The 25,716-nt window shown below is 39.0% G+C and overlaps 1 protein-coding gene across 1 annotated transcript in view; it reads right to left on the minus strand.

Moving 5' to 3' along the window:
* Window positions 1-25,716, minus strand: part of Ca-alpha1D (Ca[2+]-channel protein alpha[[1]] subunit D) — a 435,534-nt gene that overhangs the window by 103,641 nt on the left and 306,177 nt on the right. The window contains exon 23 of the mRNA XM_017627184.1: window positions 18,670-19,106. Within this exon, the coding sequence (XP_017482673.1) occupies window positions 18,670-19,106 (437 nt within the window). The remainder of the gene's footprint in view (window positions 1-18,669; window positions 19,107-25,716) is intronic.

Below are 25,716 nucleotides of genomic sequence, written 5' to 3' on the forward strand. Positions count from 1 at the left end.
CCGAGAAACCCCTCCAGCGGAGGTAGAGGAACTGGTAGCAGTAGCGACACAGCAACAAGCTTCGCTTGTGATTGGATGTGACGCTAACGCAAGACATTGCCTATGGGGAAGCGGTGAAATGAACGAAAGGGGTGAGTCACTCTTTGATTTTATCATTAGCACTAAGCTATCTATATGCAATAGGGGGACGACTCCCACTTTCACCTTTCCGAGTACGGAAAACTACGAAGGGTTGGAGGAAGTCCTCGATATAACATTGCTACTAGAAAACAATAATTTTTGTGTTGACAACTGGGAAGTGTCTGATGAGAGCTCTTTTTCTGACCATAAGTATATCACTTTCAGTGTCAATATTATTAAAAAAATAATCAAATCATATCGCAACCCTAGGAAAACTAACTGGATTGAATTCGATCGTCTGGCTCGGGAGAAGCTTAGTTTGGCTCCTAGCCCACTGGTGAGCTCCATCAGCGAGATTGAGGCCAATCTGAGAGTCGTCGAGACCACACTTCGGAATTCAACGAACAGGGCCTGCCCGCTACGATATTTAAGGAAGCCATATCCACCTTGGTGGAATAGTGACTTATCTACACTAATTTCAACTCCTGTTACAAATCTAAATCTTGGAAGCCATACCAAGACATTATGAAAAAGTATAAAAGTGAGATTCGGCGCTCAAAAAAAGCAGCATGGTAGAGCCACTGCGAGACATTGGAGAGTATAAAGGACACCGCCAGGCTGAGCAGGCTATTGACGAAGGACTACTCCTGTCCGTCACTCCTTCGCAGTGCGGATGATGTACCCACAGAGTCTGTGGAAGACTCACTCAGGTTGCTTGTCAATACTCATTTTCCGGGTAATTCTGACGAAGCGTTCAATCCGATTCCAAGAAGATATGCTGGAGCTCAGCACATAGCAGACTCAATTTTCACAAATCCCAAAATATCATGGGCGTTGAAGTCCTTGTCGTCTTACAAAACCCCGGGGCCAGATGGCATCATACCTATCATGTTGCAAACTGTGGAGGATGCTAATAATAGCCATGGCTTTTGTCCATTTTCAAAGTATGCATAACCCTCAACTACGTCCCTTTATCGTGGAGGCGAGTAAAAGTGGTTTTCATCCCAAAACCAGAAAGGCGAGGGCACGTCTACGCCAAAGATTTTCGACCCATTAGCTTAACTTCCTTTGTCCTCAAAACGTTCGAGAGGGTTCTGGACACGCACGTCCGAGGGTTTTTCCACGGCAAACGCATGTCCGAAGCGCAGCATGCATATTTGCGAGGACGATCCACGGAGACGGCACTCCATGAGGTCGTTAGAACTGTCGAGAGGTCACTCGAATTTAAGCAATTCACTCTGGCAGCCTTTCTCGACATAGAAGGAGCCTTTAACAATGTTAGGGTAGAAGCTATCCAAAAATCCCTTGACGAGGTAGGCGTCGAGGAGTCTATTAGCGCGTGGCTAATGGCGATGCTTCGCAGCAGAACGATTTCAGCTGAACTTGGTAGCTATACATTAACAAGAAACGTTAGTAGGGGCACTCCTCAAGGGGGAGTGATCTCTCCTATTTTATGGCTCAGCACTATCAACTCAGTACTACTCAAGCTCAACCAGGGAGGAGTAAAGGTAGTGGCCTACGCTGACGATGTAGTGATTTTAATAACCGGGTTATTTCCATCTGTGGTGAGTAACATCATGGAGGGTACTCTAGCAAAGCTTAGCCGGTGGGCCGAGCAATGTGGCCTTAGAGTGAACCCAGAGAAAACAGAGTTAATGCTCTTTACGACAAGAAATAAGGTCCCAAGCTTTGAATTACCAAAGCTAAATGGACAAAGGCTGCGATTATCTAAACAAGAGAAGTATCTGGGAGTCATACTGGATCCTAAGCTAAGTTGGAAAATAAATATTGAAGAGAGAGTAAAGAAAGCGAGCATTGCCTACTACTCCTGTAAGCGGCTTTTTGGGAAGACATGGGGTCTCAATCCAAAAGTTGTACTCTGGATGTACACAGCGGTTGTACGTCCGATCTTATGCTACGGTTCTTTGGTATGGTGGACAGCCTTAAAGAACCAATATAATCAAATGAAACTAGGCAGAGTTCAGAGAGCTGCATGCATCGGGACCACAGGGGCAATGAGAACTTGCCCTACCGATGCCCTAAATGTTATTACAAACCTATTTCCTATAGACCTTCACATACGGCACACCGCATCACTATCGGCTATAAGACTTAGACAACTAGGTATATGGAAAGAAAGAACGATCGGGCATAGCAGTATAATTTCCCGTTTGCCAGCTAAGTTGAGGCTGGCAACCGATTACCTTCGACCTGAGGTAGAGTTTCACAGGCCTTTCGGGGCCATTCTTCCGTCGAGAGCCGACTGGGACGGGGAGCTTGATATCTCTACCTGGACACATCATATGTACACCGATGGCTCCAAAATGGAAGGCGGAGTTGGATCAGGTATTTACTCTGAGTCACTGGGAGTAAAAATATCAATTCATCTGCCCGATTTCGCGAGTGTCTTCCAAGCAGAAGTATTCGCTATAGCCGAAGGCTGCCGTCTCTTAGAACATAGTGGATTGCGTTACGGTGAGCGAGTAGCCATTTTCTCAGATAGCCAGGCGGCCATTAAGACCTTAGCGTCTTTTACGACAAGGTCGAAACTAATCAAGGAGTGTAGGACACTGTTAAATACAGTAAGTCGACAACTAGATTTAGATTTAGTTTGGGTCCCTGGCCATAGCAACATTTCCGGAAACGAGGCTGCAGACGAGTTAGCCAGAGAGGGTTGCATATTGGTGTCGATCGAGGACCGGATCTCACCCCCAATTGGAACCTTATATAAAGACATATTTCTCCACAATCTCCGGAAATCGGATCAAAGATGGCGCACCGTGGCGGGCTGCCGTTTATCCAAGCTATTGTGGCCTGCGTACAGCCCGGAGAGAACACACAACCTACTAAGGAAACCCAGATCTGACGTTGCTAGGCTTGTTGCGACTCTTACTGGGCATTGGCCGATTGGTACCCACGCGAGAAGGCTGGGAATCGCCTACAACGACTTCTGTAGAAGCTGCAGAGATGAAAACGAGCAGGAAACAGTAGAGCACCTGCTTTGCAAATGTCCAGCTCTAATGAGGAGCAGAAATACCATGCTAGGAGCATATGAGTTCACATCGTTCCGAGAGCTATCTGATGTAAGTCTCCGCAACATACTCAGCTTCATCAACCACGCCGGCTGGCTCTAACATACTCATTCGAGGTATATGGTATCAAAATGGCACTTAGCTGCTACTTGGGCGTAATAGTTTTCCGCCACCGTTCTAAGCTAACCTAACCTAAACCGCAGTATACAGTTTCTAAACATTGTATTGATACGTTTTGGAAGTCAGCCTATATTTTGTATGGTCTGTCAGGGGAACGTCATTGTAATCTGATTCGAACTCGGTTACTGCGTCTGCCAGCCGAATATAAGTATCCATATTTTATGTAATGAAGTTAAGAAAAGCCAATACGAAATGACCTTAAAAACTTATTCGAAAGTACCAAGCAAAGAAATACCACCACAATCCGAAAAGTCAACACAAGAATTTAAGTGGAATTGTACACGTATAAAATTTTTTATTTGTTGTTAATACGTATGTATATGCAGCTTCGATATATATCGCCAATTAAAACTCACCACCCAACTCACCAGTGTTCAACTTTAATATAAGTAATATGTGAATCCGATGTGGCTTTTTTGCGATGTATCGAACAAGCGAATAGTGATTTTGCGGAATCGGTATTTCAGCGATAGTGTGGCTCGAATATGTGCCAACGCAAAGGTGTAATATGTACCAACAATTCAAAAGCAAAAGTGACAAACCAAAGTGCAATCACAAGTGAGGTTAGAAATCCTCCAGCGTTAAATGCAGTGTTGTTAGTGTAATCGGTTCTACAAATTGAAATAAGTACTTGCTACACGCAGCCACTAGAAATGGTGAAAATAGATATAATGTGTGCATTAAATGAATCTGCTTTCCAAATACGGCACAAGAACTAAGCAATTTAAATAAAGGTGTGTGTTGATTAACCCCAATGTTTACACTAACAAATTAAGTGTTTTTCTTTTCATTCGATTATTAAAAGTATCTGGTGAGTTATTACCATCAACGCTTGTCCCACAAAATAACTCGCGGCTTTATGTTTTTAATTCTTTTTAAAAAACAATGCTTTCACTTGTGTTCTCAACATATATACAGGGTGTCCCAGAAGTAACGTGCCAAACTTTAGGGGAAGGTAGGTGGGGGGGGTGAGCTCCCTGATAAACAAAAAAATTTCAGGTAAAAGTGTCACCGTTTTTGAAATATTTACATTTTTTCGAATTTAAAAAAAATCGTGCCTTTTCATGTGTTTTCTTTAACTGCAACTACAAACCGGGCAATACTTAGTAAATTTTTTATGTAAAATACTTCCAGATAGTTGCCTCTCCATACTCAAATGCAATGTAGTTAAAATATATTAAGGAACCATCATAAAATTAGGACTATTTCTGTATTTTTAACTTTTTGATATTTTCTTCCCCAACTTTGACTATCTCGGGTGAATATGCGGATATTCACCTAATTTACGGTGAAGCTTGCTGTAATGCCAGAGCTGCTCAAAGACTATGCAGAGCGATACCCCAATCGTCGACATCCGGGTCGTGAAGTATTCGCCCGGACCCATACAGAAATATATGAAGGTAAGTGATTTTTACAACTTTCTTGTTTGCTTGCTTGTTAACTATCATTTTTCACTTTTTTAAGGTCGCATACCTGGAAGGCGTGGCAGCGAAACAGGACGTCCTGCAACGGTAGATGTTGAAGCTGTGTTAGAGGAAGTGGAACTAGGTCCATCGACTTCAGTGAGAATGATGGAAAGACGGACGGGAATACCAAAAACTACAGTTCACAAAGCTTTACAAGACCATCGATTTCATCCATACCACATTTAACGTGTTCAGGCTCTACAAGAAAGAGATTACCTGTCGAGAGTTAGATTTTGCCGTGAAATGTTGCGAATGCATGAATCAGACCCCAACTTTTTTAATAAAATAATTTGGAGCGATGAATCATCATGCAAACGTGATGGTTATTTTAATTTACGTAACCTTCACAGTTGGCAGATAGACAATCCTTACGAAATGAGAGAAGATCGTTCGCAGTACCGGTACAAAATAAATTTATGGTGCGGTATTTTTAATTGTCAGATATTGGGACCTGTGGAACTGCCGCCAACGCTCAACTCTCACAGTTATTTAGAGTTCCTTCAGGAAGGGCTTCGAACTCTTTTGGAAGATGTACCCTTAAACCTGCGGCGAAGACTATGGCTGCAAAATGACGGGTGCCCTGCTCACTACGGGCGTGAAGTAAGAGCTCATTTAGACGAAACTTATCCTCGCCGATGGATTGGACGATACGGGCCATTCACGTGGCCCGCTCGATCGCCAGACCTGAATCCATTAGATTTTTTCTACTGGGGCTGTCTTAAGGACAAAATTTATTCAGAAACAATTCAAAACGAAGAGCATTTGCGGGAACAAATAAATGGAGCTGCTGCTGAGATAGCCCAATTGAGTTCAAGATCTCTAAAAGCGTCTTTTCTTAAAAGGTGCCGAGCTTGTATTAGAGTAGAAGGTCGCCAATTTGAGCATATTTTATCAATAAATGAATACATTTTTCTTCAAACAACTCATGTATATCTTATTTCACGTGAACCCATCCTTCACACAAAATGTTGATAGATATAGCCCTTGTTATAGACTCTAGTCCGAATTCCGGTAAGTAACACAAAATAATGTCAGGAGCAGGTAATAATGTACCTTTGTACTATTTAGCATGTCATTTGACGGTAACAAGAGCAAATTCAATTTAAATCTATTAAATACATTCTAGTGTGTCTCAGTCCTTTACCCACAAAAGCGGCTATAACTTTTTTTCTATTCAAAACAGTAAGTGTGGCACCTTTCTGAAATCTTTATTAAATGAGCAATTTTTTTATGTAATGTAAAGTTATAGCTCAGTACATTTTTTTTTCACCCGAGATAGTCAAAGTTGGGGAAGAAAATATCAAAAACTTAAAAATCGCAATGTAGTCCTAATTTTATAATGGCTCCTTAATATATTTTAACCACATTGCATTTGAGTATGGAGAAGTAACTATCTGAAAGTATGTTACAAAAAAAATTTACTAAGTATAGCCTTTTTTGTAGATGCAGTTAAATAAAATACATGAAAAGGCACGATTTTTCTTTAATTCAAGAAAATTTAAATATTTCAAAAACGGTGACACTTTTACCTGAAAATTTTTTGTTTATCAGAGAGCTCACCACCCCACCTGCCTTCTCCTCAAGTTTGGCACGTTACTTCTGGGACACCCTGTATATGAATGTATATGTGCATATGTATGTGCAATGAAAATGTCAACCACGTACCTTGCTAATTCGGGATTCGATAATCTGCGTGTGGTTATGCGGCTACTGATATATGTATGTACCTACATGTATAAAATGAGCTTTTGTGTGGTGGAAATTCTGTTTTAAATGCGGTTATGGTGTTCTGGAAAAGCGATTTTTGCAGTGTAAATCCTATTGCTGGTTGCTGCTGTGGGTAGTGCTCGAGCTGTGGACAGGTGGTGCTCCGGTTGTGCCAAAACGAACTTAAGTAAATGTTGTTCTGTTACAACAATAGTTCCTTGCTCGTATAGTTATGTATAGATGCAGTGGACTGTATAATAGTGTGCTGGTTATTTCTGGTCCCGCCGGAGATGGACCATGAACAGAGTTGCAACAATACTGATTGCTTGACAGCTCAGTGGTTCGCAGTATGTTGTACCAATGTTATTTAAAGGAAAAAAGAAATAAATAAATCCACGAATTAGTTCTTCGCCGAGTATATGTGTGGTTTATTGTATATGTATATATGTAAATAAATAGAATTGTTGTTGCGGTTTACTCCAAAACTAGTGCTGATGCAGGTATACCAAAGCTGATGTGCGGGTTGCTTTTCGAATTAAAGAAACGCGGTTTCAAATATAAATTCTATTTATTTAATAATATATTGTATAAATTTCTTCGATAAATATGCGGGCGAACTTGCGGTCAGTTGAGTCGAGAGATAGCGAATGAAAAAACCAAAAATGATAAAAGAGAATAGCAAAATGTCAAAAAGACGATTGCTTGTTAACCGTTGGTATGGTGCATGAGTATTAACCCTCCCATATTACAATATCGAATACCTACTTTAAAAATACAAAGTTGAACCAAACATGCCGCCGCCCTTGAACTATCTACATATGATATGTTCAAATTAAGTTTACAATGAAACGTTAGTCAAAACATATTAGGTGTGAAAACAATCTTTAACAAAATTTGGTTCTTATACTACGAGTCTTTATCTTCGCAAAATAGATCCCCTTTCGTAGGAAGAAGGCACAATTTAGCTATTGGCCGGATGTATTCTCCATTATATGTCTTCACGGTTACGACTCGCACGTGACCATCAGCTCCAGGGTGGCATCGAATGACCCTTGCGAGTATCCACTTTGTCAGGGGAGTAGGCTCGTTGAAGACAGCTATAACATCTCCTTCTGCGAAGTTGCGTGACGGTCGAAACCACTTGGTTCGACGTTGCAAACTGACGAGATACTCGTCTATCCAACGACGCCGGAAGTGCCGTCTTATTGCAGAGATTAACCGCCATCGCTGGTGGAGATTTCCACAGAACCCTTGACCCTCATGTTCTGGTTTCGACGTAAGCGGTTCGCCGATGATAAAGTGCTTCGAGGTCGACTGCACTTGCGGGCGAGAGTTCACGCGGGCTTCCACTTCTGCCAATAAAGTGCTGAATTCTTCGTACGACAGCAGAGTTTCGCCCAAAGCGCGTTTGAGGTGGTACTTGATTCGTTTGATACCGGTTTCCCAGTATCCACCCATATGAGGTGCGGTCGGTGGATTGAAACGCCACTCTATGTTAGAACCGGCGAAAAATGACTGAAGTGTGTCGTCTGCCATGCACTGTCCATATCTTCTCCGCAGTTCCCTCTCAGCGCCGACGAAATTCGTACCATTATCGGAGAACATTGTCTTGCAATACCCTCTGCGATTAATGAAACGCTTGAACGTGTTGAGAAAGGAACACGACGATAAGTCTCCTACGAGTTCTAGGTGCATTGCGCCAGTACACATGCAAATGAACGAACAGATGTAGCCTTTCGTAGATTTCGCCCCCCTTCCATGCGTGAACTTGTACAAATACGGGCCGGCGAAGTCCACCGCAGTACGTGTGAAGCAGCGATCGTAGGTAGTACGGGACGCAGGTAGGTCACTCATCGATTGTGTAGAGGCATTGCGGTTTAAATAGGTACACTTTACGCATTTATGATAAATGCTCCGAATCAAGCTGCGGGCGCCAATCACCCAGTAACATCGTTGCAATACGACCTGCATTATGCGGGTGCAGCATGTAGCGTAAAATAATGAATGTTGGATATTAGTAGCCTTGATAGCGGAGAATTTTTAGGCAAGATAATTTGATACCTAACATCGTTTGCGACATCTGCGGATTTCAATCGCCCACCTACCCGAAGAACACCTTTCGAGTCAAGAAACGGCTCACAGTGGTTCGGATCGCAAATATAGCTGGACGAAACTATTTAAGCAAATACTCGTTGATGGGTCTTTACACTACTTCTTACCTAGGGGATTTTTGGGTCGCTGATTACGAATCTGAAGTCACTTATCAAAAATTCAAAATGGCGGACCCAATATGGCGAAAAAAATTAAAAAAAATCGGTAGATTTCTATGACACTGGGTATCTGGGGGTTTTCTGGGTCGCTGATTACATATCTAAAGTCATTTACCAAAAATTCAAAATGGCGGAGGAAAATTAAAAAAAATCGGTAGATTTCTATGACACTGGGTATCTGGGGGTTTTCTGGGTCGCTGATTACATATCTAAAGTCATTTACCAAAAATTCAAAATGGCGGAGGAAAATTAAAAAAAATCGGTAGATTTCTATGTAACTGGGTATCTCGGGGTTTTCTGGGTTGCTGATTACGAATCTAAAGTCATTTACTGAATTTACTTTATTTACTTCGGATACTTCTTTCAATTTACTAATCACATAATCACGGACACCTTGTTGTCTTTCAGAAATTTCAGCAACACTTCTCAAAATGTCAAACAACTCACTTCTTAAGATTTTCTTTACCATGACTAAAATTTAAGATCACAGCAAGAAACGCAAATAAATTTCAGAAAAAAATTTATAACAGCGCTTATAGATTTGCATGCGTGTTGTATAATGTTTTAATTTCAGAAAGCAGAAAATTCGCGAGATACTATTTTTTTAACTCTTACATAACCAAAGGTTTTATAACTCCAAGTATTTTTCTGTTTTAACAGGCTACTGCGTAGCGGGAGAAATTTCATTAGTAAAAGTGTTGTGTATACTTAATCAAGCGTAATTCGGCTTCGCATAACTCCACACAGCTTAGAGGACCATATCGTTTTTCAGCAGAGCGTTTAGTAGTGGGACGGATGCTGACAATGACTCTTAGAGCGTAAGCGATGATGCAGCGCAGCTTGGAATACGAGGAGTATTTCGTGAGTATCAACCACTGGTCGCCCGCATTCGACACTTGGGCGACAACTTTGTTTCGAATGCCCAATTCGGTTATATGGTGTTTCGAGGAGGTTAGTTTCAAGAACTGGTCAGTACCCTTCAAAAAATCAGGGCCGGTCCACCACAATTGCTGACACAGTAGCTGGGCAGGGGATATACCTCTAGAAGCAAGTCGGCTGGATTCAACTCAGAGCGAATATGATTTCAGCACTCAGTCGGCAGAATTTCTTGGATGTCGGCAACGCGGTTGGAGATGAAAGTCATCCATCTGCTGGGATGTGCTTGTAGCCATGCCAATGTTATGGTTGAATCCGTCCAGGCATACAGCGGGTAGCGGGGATCGCACCAACTGAGCAAAACACTTCGCACCAGTTTAGAAGCGAGATGCGGAGCGCAAAGAGCGGCAGCGTCGTCGTTTTAAGCGGCGCCACCTTGGTCTTTGAAGAGACGAGCGTTACAGTGACCCTGCCGTCGTTTTGCAAAGAGCGCGCGTATATAACGGTGGCGTAAGCGCGTTCGGAAGCGTCAGCAAATACATGCGGCTCCGTGAACGATCCAACCGTTCCAGAGCCGATCCAGCGATCTACCTTCAAATCTGAAAGTATCTGCAGCTGATAGCGATGATCAATCCACTTTTTCGCGATTGAGTCTGGTATAAGGTCATCCCATCCAACCGAGGCACTCCAAATATCCTGGAATCACATCTTGGACCTTATGGTTACTGGAGCAAGCAGACCCAAACGATCAAAAAGAGTGCTAGCATCGGCTAAGATTGCTCTCTTGGTTGGAATAGCGGGTTGTTGTTTCAGGCGGACTGCGAATGTGAAGTGATCTCCTTCTATGTTCCATCTTAGACCAAGAGCATGAACATCCTTACCATCAACTACGTAATGCGATATGCTTTTAGAACCGCTGGAAATACGCTCGTTCAACTCCATGCAGTTTGACGCCCACTTTCGCAGTTCAAAGCCTCCTTTTAAAATTTCAGAGATATTTTGTTGTAGTGACTGAAGTTGGGCTTTGCAAGACGCACCAGTGAGCAAGTCGTCGATGTAGAAGTCCTTGAAGATCACGGATACGGCTTTTTCACAACTGTTGGAGGAAGCCTTGGCAGTTTGTTGCAAGGCCTTTACAGCCAAATGAGATGCGGCAGCCACCCCATAAGTTACTCGTAGCATGCGGTAATCTACAATGGGCGAGGATGGATCAGGGCGCCAAACGATACGTTGCAAATCGACGTGATTCGACGATACACAAACTTGGCGGTGCATCTTCGCAACATCGGCGGTTATTGCGTACCGATGCGTTCGGAAACGCATCAGTATAGAGTAGAGATCTTGTTGGAGTTGCGGTCCAATAAACAGCGCGTCGTTAAGGGAGTTCCCTGTGGTGGTTTTAGCAGAGGCGTTAAAAACGATCCTTAGCTTCGCCGTAACGCTGGACTCTTTTATCACTGGGTGATGCGGCATATAATACGCGTTATTAGCCGTCACGGATATAGCTTCCATATGACCCATCTCAATAAGCTCGTACATGAAATCGTTGTAACGCGATAGCAAGTCGTTGCCACGAGCCAGCCTTTGCTCGATGCGTAACAGATTGCGAACAGCGAAATTTCGCTATTCACCCAATGGCACATTTGGTTTCAGCGGTAACTCCACTACAAAGCGACCGTCCGGCATTCGTTGATGCGTAGAAACGAAGTGATCTTCGCAGAAGCGCTCCTCGTGCGTAAAATGCAGCTTTCGCGGTGACTCTTCCAACTCCCACAACCTAGTAAGCGCACGATCCAGTTGAACATCGCAATGCAGTGACAGTAAATGCAGCGGGGGTGAAGCAGAACTGTCGACACTTCCCGAACAAGATCCACCCTGTGCCATAGGCGTGCCAGTTGGACCCTTCCGAAGATCGATGCAGATAAGTTGATTCATCGCGTCCATGCCAACCAGTATATCTATGCGGCCAAGCTTCATAAAATGCGGGTCCGCCAGGAATAGCCCATGAATATGCGGCCATTCTAGAACATTCAAAGACTGCGTTGGCAAATCACTAGTGATTTTCGGAAGAATCAATGCATTGATGGCGTAGCATTCATCCGACCTATAGGATGGAAGTGAGAGTAACGTCTCACCCCTACAGCGACCTCCTTGCGATGCACCGATTCCAGTGACGAATACCGACGACGATTTGCGAGGTAGGCCCAAACGCTGCACGCATGCCTCTGTCACGAAGAAGGCGTGAGATCCAGAATCAAAGAATAACCGAGAAGTCTGCCACTGACCGGCAAAATCACGAACTCTTACTAAAGCGGTCGATAATAAGACTATTATTTGCGTTGAGGGTAGCGGGTTAGAACCAGAACACAAACAGGATGGAATGCATGCAGCCGCGGTGTTCGTCGGTTGGTTAGCAGAAGAAGCGGTGGTGGTATTCGGAGCGATGCGAGTAGACTCGACGACGTGAGTGGATGCGGTGCTAGTGGTTGGGCCTGCGATATTGTGAAGCAGCGTATGAGCGTTGGTGACATATTCGGCACGCGGATGTACTATTACAACGCTCTTTGTAATGCCCGGGACTCAAGAAATTTAGACAAGCTTTCGCTTCTTTTATAAATTTAGATTTTGCCGTTGAATCTAAACTGCGAAATTTTTCACAAGAATATATCTTGTGAGCCGCATTGCAGTACATGCAGCGCGAGTGGTTCTATTCCGATATCGCGTGAAACACCTTGGCTGATTTGCGTGTTAATTTGGGCATAGTCGAATGGCTCATGGGTGTCTGAGCAGCGGGCGTAGTAAGCATAGTTAATGAGCGTAATCTTACCTCCAAAAAAGTTTCCAGTTGTTCAAACGTCGGCGGCTCTGCACTAATTGGTAATAGCTCCCACTGCTTTCGAGTTTCAAACGCGAGCTTGTTGACCACTTCATGCACCAGCCAATCGTCCCAGAATTCTACGGGGCGACCCAATGCCTTGAGCTCTCGAATATGTTGTTGAATTGCATCGAGAACACTCCTAATGGCATCGGCGGTGTCACTTGTAGCCTTGCGTATGTCAGCTATCGCCCTGAGCTGTGCTTCAACGATGACTTTCATGACTTTGTAGCGGGACTTAAGCAGGTTCCAAGGCAGTGTTGGCGTCAACCAATGAATAAAACGAATCATAAAAAGATATCCACTCCGTGGAATCACCAGCAAACGTGGGTAGGTCCATTTTTGGCAATCGTATTGCTGCAGACACGGACGCTGATGTAGCTGCGGGTTGTGTTGCCGGTTCCATACGAACCTTCTGGACACGTTTAAAGTTGGCCAAGGTAGTAGCATTCCAAGTTTCGCCTTGCATGCGAGCATTTTCCTCTACTTCAGCGTTGTCGAGTCCACAAGATGTTTCGACTGCATCTTGGGCAGTGTTGAAACGGGCCCATTGCTCATTGAGGAGTTGCAAATAGCTTACCACGCTATCGAAGTCCATGGCAAATGCATCATCTATGCTTTTTGTCATGTACCTCTTAATGGCGTTTAGTGCCGAATCGCGGGTTTTTACAGACGCAGACATTGCTAACTTTGCTTCAGGGGTCGTTTGAAGGTGAATGTTGTACAAATACGTTGCTTGCAGAGGGCAAATGAAAGGCGCGAATGATTGACAAAGAAATATGCAATGTCAATTGTAAGGCAATTTGCAGAGGGCAAATTAAAGTCACTGTGGGTTGTCGGGATTGTACAATTTCAAGTGTAGGGCAACTTGAATTCGAACCACACTTTTCCTATATATGTATGTACGTAAATGCTGCACAATAATAGTTCTTATTTAAGCGCAAAATATTTATTTTTATAAGTTTTTGTAGCGGGGGACACTCGGTCAATTATAATAAAAATTACAGCTTATACTTGAACACGTTGTGAGCGGGAGAGCAATCAGGCTCGGAAGGACCAGTTTGGTGTTGCGGTTTACTCCAAAACGAGTGCTGACGCAGGTATACCAAAGCTGATGTGCGGGTTGCTTTCGGTTTCAAATATAAATTCTATTTATTTTCTAATATTTTGTATAAATTTCTTCGATAAATATACGGGCGAACTTGCGGTCAGTTGAGTCGAGAGATAGCGAATGAAAAAAACCAAAAACGAAAAAAAGAGAATAGCAAAATGTCAAAAAGACGATTGCTTGTTAACCCTTGGTATGGTGCATGAGTATTAACCCTCACATATTACAATATCGAATACCTACTTAAAAAATACAAAGTCGAACCCAACAAGAAGGTAGACACGGAATATATTACCTCAAGTGATTGTGACGTAGGGTGGTGGCTGATGGTCGTTCCCTGCAGATCTCCAGAAAAGAAGTGCCCGCGCTGTTTTCAGTAAAATTAAGTTCAACCTCCATACAGTACAACTATTTGGAGGGGAAACTTGACGATGGTTAATTTGGCAGGAAAAGTGTATGAACTTTGTGATCATTTCCTACTACATAAATGTGCACGCATGTGTGCGTATACAATTAAGTATTAGGGGGATCCATCTTGAATTGCTTGGTTTAGTCTACAGGCCTAAACAGTTACTTTGATACTTGTTTGTTCACAAATGCCCCATTTTGATTCTTTTGGCTCGCAGAAATTATTTGTTGAAAACTACGAATAATATTACTAGTTTAAAGGAAAATAATTTTATTTTTTTTATTTAAAGTCTTCAAATTTTATGTGTAGATATTTATAAGTTTTATTTGGTAACTCTTATAAGGGAAATACAGCCCGGAACTTCTATGCACACGCCGCTGCTATAGGGTCCCTAAACACAAAAAAAAAAAATATTTGGGCAATATCGGGCTTTCGTCGGTCGTTTGTGTGGTGTATGGGGTTGTTTGTACCAAATTGCATAGTTTTGCGCTCAAATCAAAATCATTTTGACATTTTGCTCATGCTTGTGTTATTGTACAATAATTTGTGTTGCGCATGGCGATAATTGCGCAATTTTTAGTCTACTTTTGATTTTGGTGCCTAGATCGTGCTGTAAAATATGGATAAGAGCACAGGAAAAAATAAAATTCTTTTTTGATGTTCTTTTTTCCACAATATTGACTTGCACATGTCTCGGGTTGCGCAATGATTTTGTATGGTTTAGGGGCCCTATAAGTTTGTTTTTCGTTATGCAAATTAGCACACAGATTCTCTGTTTTTATTAAAGCAAGTAAAATATATATTTTTTTAATAACTATGAATTGAACTATACAATTTTATTCAAGAACATAACAGTTATCAGTTTTATGGGAAAAATGGTGTTCGAGTTATTATATGAGAAATATGTTTTATTTGGCCGATAAGAGTTGTAACCCAACGTTTACTTTTTATGTTGTCTGATAACTGTTATGCAGGAGAAATATGTTTTCCATTGCCAATAAGAGTTATTTCCAAACATTTATTTTTAACGTTGATTGACAACAGTTATTTCCCAACGTTAATGATTTACGTTGCTTTAAAACAGTTTTTAACCAACTTTTATTTTTACGTTGTTACGTTACAATTGTTTCACTCCTCTTTTATTTTCATCATCTTTATCTTCTTTTCCATCTCCGTTTTCGTCAATATTCTTATCTTACAATGTTTATAAGACAACGTAAATAATAAACGTTGGATAATAACTGCTATGAAGCAACGTGAAAAATAAACCTTGTGTTATAACTCTTATCGGCGAAATAAAAAATATTTTTCATCTAATAACTCTTATGAAACAACGTTTTCGTTAAATTTCAGTATTTGGGCAACGTTTTCAGTTCGTATTATTCGTTTTTAAAAAGTTTAAAAAGAACAGTTGTGTTTGCTTCCTGCTTGGTAACTGATACTTTTTTTTCAAGCTCGCGGCAACGCTGATTGCTAGCTCTTGTGGCTCAGTTATGCATACTTGGCATTGCATCAGAGTTGTCACATAAGGAATCTGTTAAATGAGCTTTGCGTGTAAGCGGTTACCCAGCGCACAGCATTACATATCGTCAATTTTTTCCCCAGCCATACGGAGCAAACGCATAATTTGTCCAAAAAATACGGGATTTACAAAAATTGAACGGGACAAATGAGAAATAAAGGATTTGCTTTAAAAGCCCAACTACGAACCATATATTAACAAAGGTGATCCATTTCAAAGAAGTAATGTTCAGATTAGTTATAAACTTATGATGAATTTCGTTTATTTCATGACAACACTTTTTAATTTATACAGAAACATGTATGTACGTAGACATATAATTGACAAAACCTCAAAAACAAAGAAAGAGATACAGTTTTGGTCAAAATAATAGCAGCGAAATTCAAAATGATGCTATTGGCAACTTATCTTTATTTATTGTTAATAATTTTCATTTAAAATATGGGTCGATCTAAATCAAATACCACATTAAATAAAAGCTTGCACAAAGTTCACAAAACCTAATTAAACTTAAAAAATGTTTATCAAAATTTCGATTTTTTAAATTAGGTTTTCTAGAAAGATTTCGAGTATGCAGTGCAAGTTTCAAGTCGCTAAAAATTACCTTTGATTTTTTTAAATTTTTTGTGGAGGGTGTTGCCAATTTTCTTCCATATAAGTCAGGTTTGTTCATGCGTTATATGGAAGAACATTCGCTTCACCCTCCACAAAAAAAAATCTTAAAAATCAATGGTAATTTTTAGCTATATTTCTCTTACAGAATTGCGTGCAATAATGCTTGCTAATGACCTACTCACAATAGCCGCGTTAAAGCATGACAATGTTGAGTAGAAGTTTACATAGCCCAATCACTTTTAGATTTTTTCAACGAAAAAATTCCGGGAAGAAATTTTTTGACGCAGTTAGGTGTCTCCTGTTTAGGTGAACACAAAATGAAAATTTTTCCGCCAATTGCGATATGGGAAGTGCCCGCCATATTGGATTTTGTCTTTTTACGATTTACGCGCGGATTTTGCATTAGATTTTTTCAACGAAAAAATTCTAGGAATACATTTTTTGACGCAGTTAGGTATCTCCTGTTTAGGTGAACACAAAATGAAAATATTTCCCCCAATTGCCCAATTCATGTGCCTATCATTTTTTTAAACAATTATTTATTGCTAATAATATGCAACATCGCAAAAAAATATAGAAAAAAGGTTTTTTCTTAACAGCGGTCGTCCCTCGGCAGGCAATGGCAAACCTCCGAGTGTATTTCTGCCATGAAAAACAGCTTCTCATAAAAATACAATCGCCGTTCGGAGTCGGCGTAAAACTGTAGGTCCCTCCGCTTTGTGTGACAACATCAAGGCGCACGCCACAAACCGGAGGAGAAGCTCGGCCAAACACTAACATATGTGTAAGCGCCAATCTATTATTATATTATTAATATGCAAAAAATACCCAAAATTAGGTAAGTGGCGCGGTTTCTTCGAATTTTGATCATCTAAATGGCAAAGTTCTAGAGGACAAAATTTCCAATAAACGCATTACTTATATGTTTGCGTACGACGTGTAGATCTCGACCAGCAACGCGCTCAATGCAGCGGCAAGGGGAAAGCTACTCAAAACTTTTTTCACAGTATCTCGGAGGTCGTGTTTTTTGGCGCGTATTTTCAACTGTGGGTTCACCAATAGACAGAGCCCATGAATAACTATTTTCAGTCAGTTGAAACTGTAATTAGCAAATAGTTTTTGTCCTGTTATCAATTCGACTTTTCTCTGATCCTAAAGAGTTTTATTGTGGCGAAAATAACTATGTGTGGATTAGGACTACTGGTGAAACCACATAAAAATAAAACGCGCAAATAACTTTACCTCTGAGGTGGTGTGGAAAAAACTTTTGAGTAGCTTCTCCCTTACCGCTGCATTGAGCGCGTTGTTGATCGAGATCTACACGTCGTACGTGAACATATAAATAATGCGTTTATTGGAAATTTTGTCCTCTAGGACTTTGCCATTTAAATGTGCCACTTATTTCAAAAAGAAATTGCTCAAAATTCGAAAAAACCGCGCCACTTGCCTAATTTTGGACATTTTTTGCATATTATTAGCAATAAATAACACTATGCGACAGTCCAAATCGGGATGGGATGAAACCAACGGGAAATGTTATATCGGTCAAAAACAAGTTATACGTGCCCCGGCGTTTCGCACGAAATCTCGGGATCCCGGGATTGACATCCCTAATACAAACAGACGGACAGACGGACATGGCTAAATCGACTCAGCTCGCCGTTCTGAGCATTTAAGTATATATTTTAATAGGTCTATCTTCTCTTATTCTGGTACTTACAAATATCGGACCAAAGTTATAATACCATTTCATGCTCATGAAAGGTATAAAAAAAGGTAAGACTTTTTAAAAAGTGGCATATAACTCTGTTGTTTTTGGTACTAACACCTAAACATTTTTATTGAAGGAGTATTTAATACATCCTACCAAAATCTGTGAAAAACGCAGTTTCGAAAAATGTGTTGGTTAGGACCTTTGTGAATTAAGGTAACGATATGAAGTATGTTGCTTTTTGATTTCTACGTAAAAATTACGTGCTATTCAGTGCACTGCAAAGTACGCATAACTGAACTATTAGACTACATGAGTCTGGCACCAGTGACGCACTTAATCTTATGTATGTATGTATGTATGCAGTGAATTCTTCTTCTCTTGACAGTTACATTAATATGTTTAATTGTACTGGGTTATTTTGAAATCATCTAATGTTTGCACAAAAACTTGATACTATTGAACTAGGAGGGTTGATTGCTAATTAATGAGTTTTTTTTCAGAGAAGGGTCGAATCAAATCTCGCTATGTGTAAATACCGTTAATAAAACTATTTTCCGTCAACTTTTGCCTACATACCTACTTAGAACCTAAAATGCTTAAAATTAAGTTATCACAATTTGTGGGCCGTCGCGTTTATGATCAATAGCGCATGTCAAGTGTGTACAGGACTCCAGTTCGTGAATACGTTAGTAGTATGTGCTATGTGCACACAGATCCATATATATGTATGTATGTGTAGTAGTATGAACAACAGTCCATGCTCTTTTGTACTCACTCGTAAACTTCTGCACCTGCTATTTGACTGCCTTGTATGGAAATACGGCCTGAAGAGGGAGTTATAACGGTGCTGCCATCATTACCACTATTCATGACAAGTGGACGCATCGATATGCTTTCACTAAACGTTCGCATGTCGCCGCGGATATTAAAATCATGGTAATCAGGGCTATTACTACCGCCACCTTCGGTTGGCTGCGAACCGAAACGTGCTTGCATGATACTTTTTGTAATATGATTTATACTATCAGCTACACTGCAACGATTGGCAGAATACATGGTATTTGCTTCAGAAGAGTCAGCCACAGGAGGTGTCGATTCAGCGCCACCAATATTTCCATTTAATTGTGAATTCTGGTTTTTGCGATCGTATCTAAAGCTGTTACCATGTCGCCGGAAGGATGACCACACTGTACCAAATAGTGTATGGTGACGCTGAAATTTTAATTTACAATTATACAGTGATACAAAAGTAAACAAAAAAATATGCAGAGGTCCTCATATAAAAATTATGTTTTGCTATAGCTCATAGGATACGACTGTACTTATAGTTTTCCTCCATCACTTCGTTTATTACTTTTTTTTCTAATGCCGAATTTCCACTAGGCATTGAAATGACAAAAAGTGTATGCCATTTCAGAAAATGCCATGTGGAAATGAGCTTAATGACTATTTTTTAATGTAATGACACGATTATTTTTTAATGCCCGAATTCGTCATTTATAATTCTTGCCATTTAATGCCTAGTGGAAATCCAGCATAACAAACATAATAAAACTTTGGTATTCTTCAAATTACAACTTCAAGAAATTATAACTTTGTTGTTTTTTGCTCGAATTGTCTTCTCTGTTTGAAAGATACGCGTTTTACCTTTCTAACAAAGAAAAAAGTTTAAAATTGTCCGGAGAAAGGCTAAGTATTTGTCTTTTAATTAAAAAAACGTAAATTTTTCGACAAATTTTCATTTCCTTCACGCTCTTATTTGATCGTGAGGCAATAGAAAAGTATTTGATCTTTATAAAAAAGCACATCAAAATCAGTTTTCCAATAGTCATAAGTAAATTAAAATCGAATAATAAATGGCTTAGTAATGCTTTATTTAGTGATAATAAGTATATCTGTGTTTTCCTTTTTTCTTGGAAATGTTTTCGTTTTGTTTGTTTTTACAGAGACTGAAAATAAAAGTTAAAATATAGTGAAAAATTATGCTAGTTATAGTTTTTTCAAAGGTACCATTAGACTCATCTCACATTGTAAATTGTGATTCCTCCATGACTTTTAAAAATCTGGCTTTTATTATTTTGAGCAAATAATACCGATTATATCTGCTTTTTATTTTTTTAAGGCAAAAATAAAAGTTAAGATTTGCCTTTTATTTTTTTGAGCAGAAAATAATCGGTAATTGTTGCCTTTTATTTTTTCAGGCAAAAATAAAAGTCAAAGTTTCAAACCAAGTATTCCAGAATTGTGTATACTCGAATATAATAGTTTTAAAGCTCCCTTCTGGATTCTAATAACTCCCTAATACACAAATACCAGGGTTAGATCAAATCTAAATATGTATGTACTATGTATAAATACAATACATGAAGGCATTTTTTGTTAACGGAATCAGATCTGCACCGATTATTCGACTTTCAAAACTGAGGTTCCAAATTAAAGTCCTTGGCCTTTAAATGTACAGCAAGGTATAACTTTTTTGGAAAGGGTTGCCCCCTTTTTTTAAATTATAAAATCTGCACCGTTAGTTGCATTAAACAAATTAGGTGTCGAATGAGCGGGCTGGGCAAGAAGGTTTAATTTTTTTGAATAGGGTTGCCACTTGCTTAAAAAACATAAGACTTACACTGTTCGCGCAATTCAAAAAATTATATAATAAGCCATATAAATAGGTCTGAAAGGAAGAACCTCTTATTTTATTAAAAAGGGTTGCCACTTGTTACACTGTTTTTTTGTGCAGAGCATTAGATTTACACCGTTCTCTAGAGTTTCAAAATAAGGTATCAAATGAAAGGGATTGACCTATAGACGTGCTTTGGTTTATTTGAAGGGTCGACGCCTAATTACAACTTCATTGTTTAAAATAGGATAGTAAAATATCACAATATGGGTTTGAGATTAATTTAATATGCTGGTGTTTTTAATAGATTTGCTACTTATTAAACACATTGATAACTATGAATGGTAAGTAATGTATCAAGAGCATTCGATATTGCTATCAATCGAAAGCAATATTAACTAGATGACAACTCTCGAAAATACGCATAATAATAATAATAAATTGGCGCTTACACATATGTTAGTTTTGGCCTCTCCTCTCCTCTGATTTGTGGCGTGCGCCTTGATGTTGTCACACAAAGAGGAGGGACCTACAGTTTTACGCCGACTCCGAACGGCGATTGTATTTTAATGAGAAGCTGTTTTACATAGCAGAAATACCCTCGGAGGTTTGCCATTGCCTGCCGAAGGGCGACCGCTGTTAAGAAAAATCCTTTTTTCTAAATTTTTTGCGATGTTGCTTTGGCCAGGGCTTGAACCCAGGCGCTGCGGAGTGGAAGCGCACACTGCTTACCACTACGCTACAGAGGCCACCGAAAATTGGCATACATTTACACAAAAGCCATTTAACTAGCTGTCGATTGATACCAATATCGAATGGCCTTAATACGTTATTTACCGTTCATAGCTATATATTTTTTAATAGGTGGCAACTCTTAAATGCACGAACATATTAATTTAGTATAAAAACCCTTTCGCTTGATGCCCATATTGCGATATTTTACTGAGTATCATATTTCAAATAATAGATTTATAATTAGGCGGCAGACGTTTAAATAAAAAATTAAACCCAAAGCACATATCTAGGTGAATACCTTTCATTTGGCACCTCATTTTAAAATCGAGAGAACGGTGCTCTGCACAAAAAAGTAATCATTTTTAACAGCTGGCAACCCTTTAAAAAACTAATACGCTCTTCCTTGTAGATCTACAGACTAAGCCCGTTTATATGACATATTATATTATTTTTTAAAATTGCGCGAACGTTGTAAGTCTTGCGTTGTTTAAGCGGGTGGCAACCCTATACAAAAAACTTAAACTTTCTTGCACTTCTAGAGGCCCTGACCTTTTATTTTACACCTAATTTTGTTTAATACACCGAGCAGTGCTGGTTTTATAACTTTAGAAAAGGTGGCAACCCTTTTCAAATATATCATACCTTGTTGTACATTTGGAGGCCATGCCCTTTAATTTGGAACCTCAGTTTTGAAAATCGAACAATCGGTGCAGATCTGATGCCGTTAACAAAAAATGCCTTCATGTATTGTATTTATACATAGTACATACATACATATTTAGATTGGAGCTAACCCTGGTATTTGTGTGAGGAGTTATTAGAATCCAAATCAGAAGGAGAAGAATCAAAAAAATAAAAGGCAAATCTTAACTTTTATTTTTGCCTTAAAAAAATAAAAAGCAAAATTACCCGGTATTATTTGCTCAAATAAAAAAGTCAAAAAATAACTTTAAATATTTATGCGAGCAGAAAACGGGACAAACAATAATTTTGCAAATTTTTCCCATAAAAGCTAACAGTTCTTAACACCTTCTTAAATGATCTTAGATGTATGTGTTAGCCCTGAAACAGCATCCTTATAGTAGCATCACAAATTTGTAGGATTTCTTTTCTCGAGATTTTTACTCCAAAAAATTGTTTACAAAAGCTTCGTTAAACTCTAGTACGATAAAGTGCAAGCTTTAAGTAGCTGATAGGGAAGAAAATTAGCAGCACGTTTCACTTGAACTTTATTAAACTAAATTTTAATGAGCTACAAATCTGCAACCAAATTTTTTTCTAAAGGTTCTGATTAAAAAGTTTGAAATTTTGGTGAAAATTTGCAGAATTACTTCTCATAGTTTTTGCACAAAGTCGGAAATTTTGATTTATATGTTTTTTGGTTAGGAAAAGAGTTTACTTAAAAATAAAATAATAAACATTAAATAAACAAAAGAAATATAGCCGAATCTTGCTAAATTGTAGAATCCTAATTTATATTTTAGTCACTGTTTGTGCTCCTCGATTCGAAACACAGGCATTCAGACTGCTTCATAGGCATGTCATTTTAATGAGCCTTTAAGGCGTCGAAATACCGAAACCCGAAAACGGGACAAATACAGGACATTAAAAGAAATACAGAACATTTGGCGTCCCGTATAAAATAAATTAATTGCCAGCACAATTGGTCAAAAAAGAGGACTGTCCCGTATAATACAGGACGGATGGTCACCGTAAGTATAGGGCTGCCACAATTGCTTGGCCTCAAACGGGGACCCTTTGCAAAAGTTTAGTCAAACTCTCGTTTTTTATTCCAATCATCTTTACACTTATAATCTCGTTCAATTGCAGAGGAAAATTTAGTTGATGCTCTGTTTTAATACATACAAAAACGGAATTGCATAAACCATAATAAATTAAGATCATAAAAACATTTTTACTGAAAGAACGTATTTGGGCAATTCTCACAAACTTCGAATTTTTGTGTGAAAAAAAAATATTTTTTTTTAAACCGTGAGCACATGTCTGAAATTTTTAGTACACGTTCCTTTAGGTGCTAGAATACAACATCCAACGTGGTACAACATTTTAAAGCAAAGCACCATACGTTTTAAAACTTTTTTACGCGTTGTTTTTTAGAAATCGAAAGTGGGCGTAATTTTAGACCGATTTCGAAAATTTTCAACATATAGCTTTTTGTGCCAAGGTCAATAATTGCACTGAGTTTGGTACAAATTTATAAATCGGTTACCGAGATACACATACAGTGAACCAAATAAAAACTAGGGCTAGACCTTTTAGTAAGATTTGGCTATTTTTCTTTGTTTTATTTAATGTTATATTGTTTTTTATGAAAGTATAACTGGTTACTTAACACACACGATATAAAACCAAATTTCAAACTTTGTGCAAAAATTATGAAAAATCTGCAAAGTTTGACCAAACTTCTTGATCAGCATCTATAGACAAAATTTTGGAATCCAGTTTTGTAGCACATCAAATTTTAGCAACCAATTGCAAATTTTAAGTATCTTGGACTTACCGTTCATTTTTGGCATTTTTTAAATTGACGGTGCTCCGCAATTTTTTCAAATAAAAAAAAATTTCCGAACATAAACTGCAAAAATTAACGGTAAGTCCTAGCATCAACGGCCCAAGCTCTTTCATTTCACACCTAATTTTCGAAAATCGAACGAACGGCGCAGATATGATGACATGGACAAAAAATGCCTTTGGGTATTATATATATTGGTTTGTTTTTGGGGCTTTTCTTATTTCTTTTTCGCTGAACAAATAAAAAAGTGGTGCACGAAGATCATAGTTCAATAGTATATTGTACAATAGAGTACACACGTATTTGGCTAAATTTCCAATAGCAGACGATGTGCTAGTGAAAAATATGTTGTTTTATTTTTGTGCACGCGTCAAAACCTTTTAAAGAAGTTGTTTTTTTAACCATCTTCTAATGAGAGCTGGTTTTCGACCTAAAACTTGAATTTTCGTCGATGTAAAACCTATAAAACGAAAACCAGTTTTCGCTGAAAACTACTTGAAAACTCGCGTTCCACTCATTCCAATCGGTGTGCGCACTAATTTTTAAAATATTTATCGAAGTGGAAGTCATATTTTATCATCTTTAATGCGCCAGTTCAGATTTATTGTTAATTGGCTGGCCAAATTAAAATAAGAATAAAAGTAAAAGGTTGTTAATGGAAAGGAAATGAAAGAAAAGAATTTTGGTTTTGTTTTGTTATAGTATAACTGTAAACAAAGGATGTAAGAAATGTCAATTAAAACACTACCAGCAGGTGTGAACAGCCTTCAGCCCACAATCCCAAAACTCGTTTTCAAGGTGTTTTTGTTGTCGGTCAGAACATTGTATAACTAACTCATATTACACGCTACAGGGTCTCTTTTCGCGTATACGTAAACTTTAATTTTGATCAGCAACGCAGCCATGCAAGTAAATATAATGTTTTTTTTTTCTTGGCAACACAATTTTGCGATAATTACAACTGACTACTAAAGATGACACTTTTTCAACTATCGATTGAAACGATATATGCGGACTGCTTGTTTCTAATTTGTAATTAGGAAAGGCAATCAACCTTATCGCCCAAAATTGTTCACTTTCAAATTCGCGTATTCCTTACGGGCGGAAGAAAAATATTCGGGCGACTCTCGACTAGACTAAATAGTTTTCCGCCATCCATTTAAAATTTTCAAAAGCAAATTAAATTGTGTTGTCCCAAGCATTATACGGGGACATTTTGATTGTAAACGGGGACACGGGACAAAGGGTCCGAAACGAGGGCATGCCCTGCAAATGGGGACGTATGGCAGCCCTATGCTAGTAACTCTTTTAAGAGACCAACAGTAGTTGGAGAGCATATTAACACTGTTCAATCTTTAGAATTTCCTGGTGAAATCGTTCACCTTGTTCATGGCTCATCTGGCCTAAATTTGCTGGAACTATATTCAAGCGAGCATGCAGATGGTGCAATTTAATGGACATATTGCATGCCATGGCATGGCAGGCAGACAGCATGTCACTTACTATGTCTTCATAATGTTTTTGTTTCCAAGAACATTTCCACACACAGAAGAAAAACTTGTCCATGCTTTTTTTTCTAAAGATGTCTTTCTTGAAAAAAATTGCCGTCCCTAATCAGTTCCCGTATTTGTGGACCGACAAAAATACTAGCTAAAAATATAATTTAATTTTGTTTTATATCATGTAAAAATACCCTTGTACCTTCTTTAATTTCGCGTACGTTATTCGTGAAAAAAATTGTTCAATATATTTGAATGTTGGACCATTTGTGTCAAGTGTTTTCACAAATTACTTTATTAAACCCAGTTTAATATGCAGCGGTGGTAAAATAATGTCCGTTAGATTAGCTAGAGGAATATTTAAATATACTTTTCTTTTCATAAACTACAAATGACGTACGTGGAACCCAATCTTTTTGAACGTATTGTAGGCTAGTT

Source organism: Rhagoletis zephyria, unplaced genomic scaffold (assembly GCF_001687245.7).
Source record: "Rhagoletis zephyria isolate East Lansing unplaced genomic scaffold, Rhagoletis_zephyria_1.1 Rzeph_scaffold_00070, whole genome shotgun sequence".
NCBI lineage: Eukaryota > Metazoa > Arthropoda > Insecta > Diptera > Tephritidae > Rhagoletis > Rhagoletis zephyria.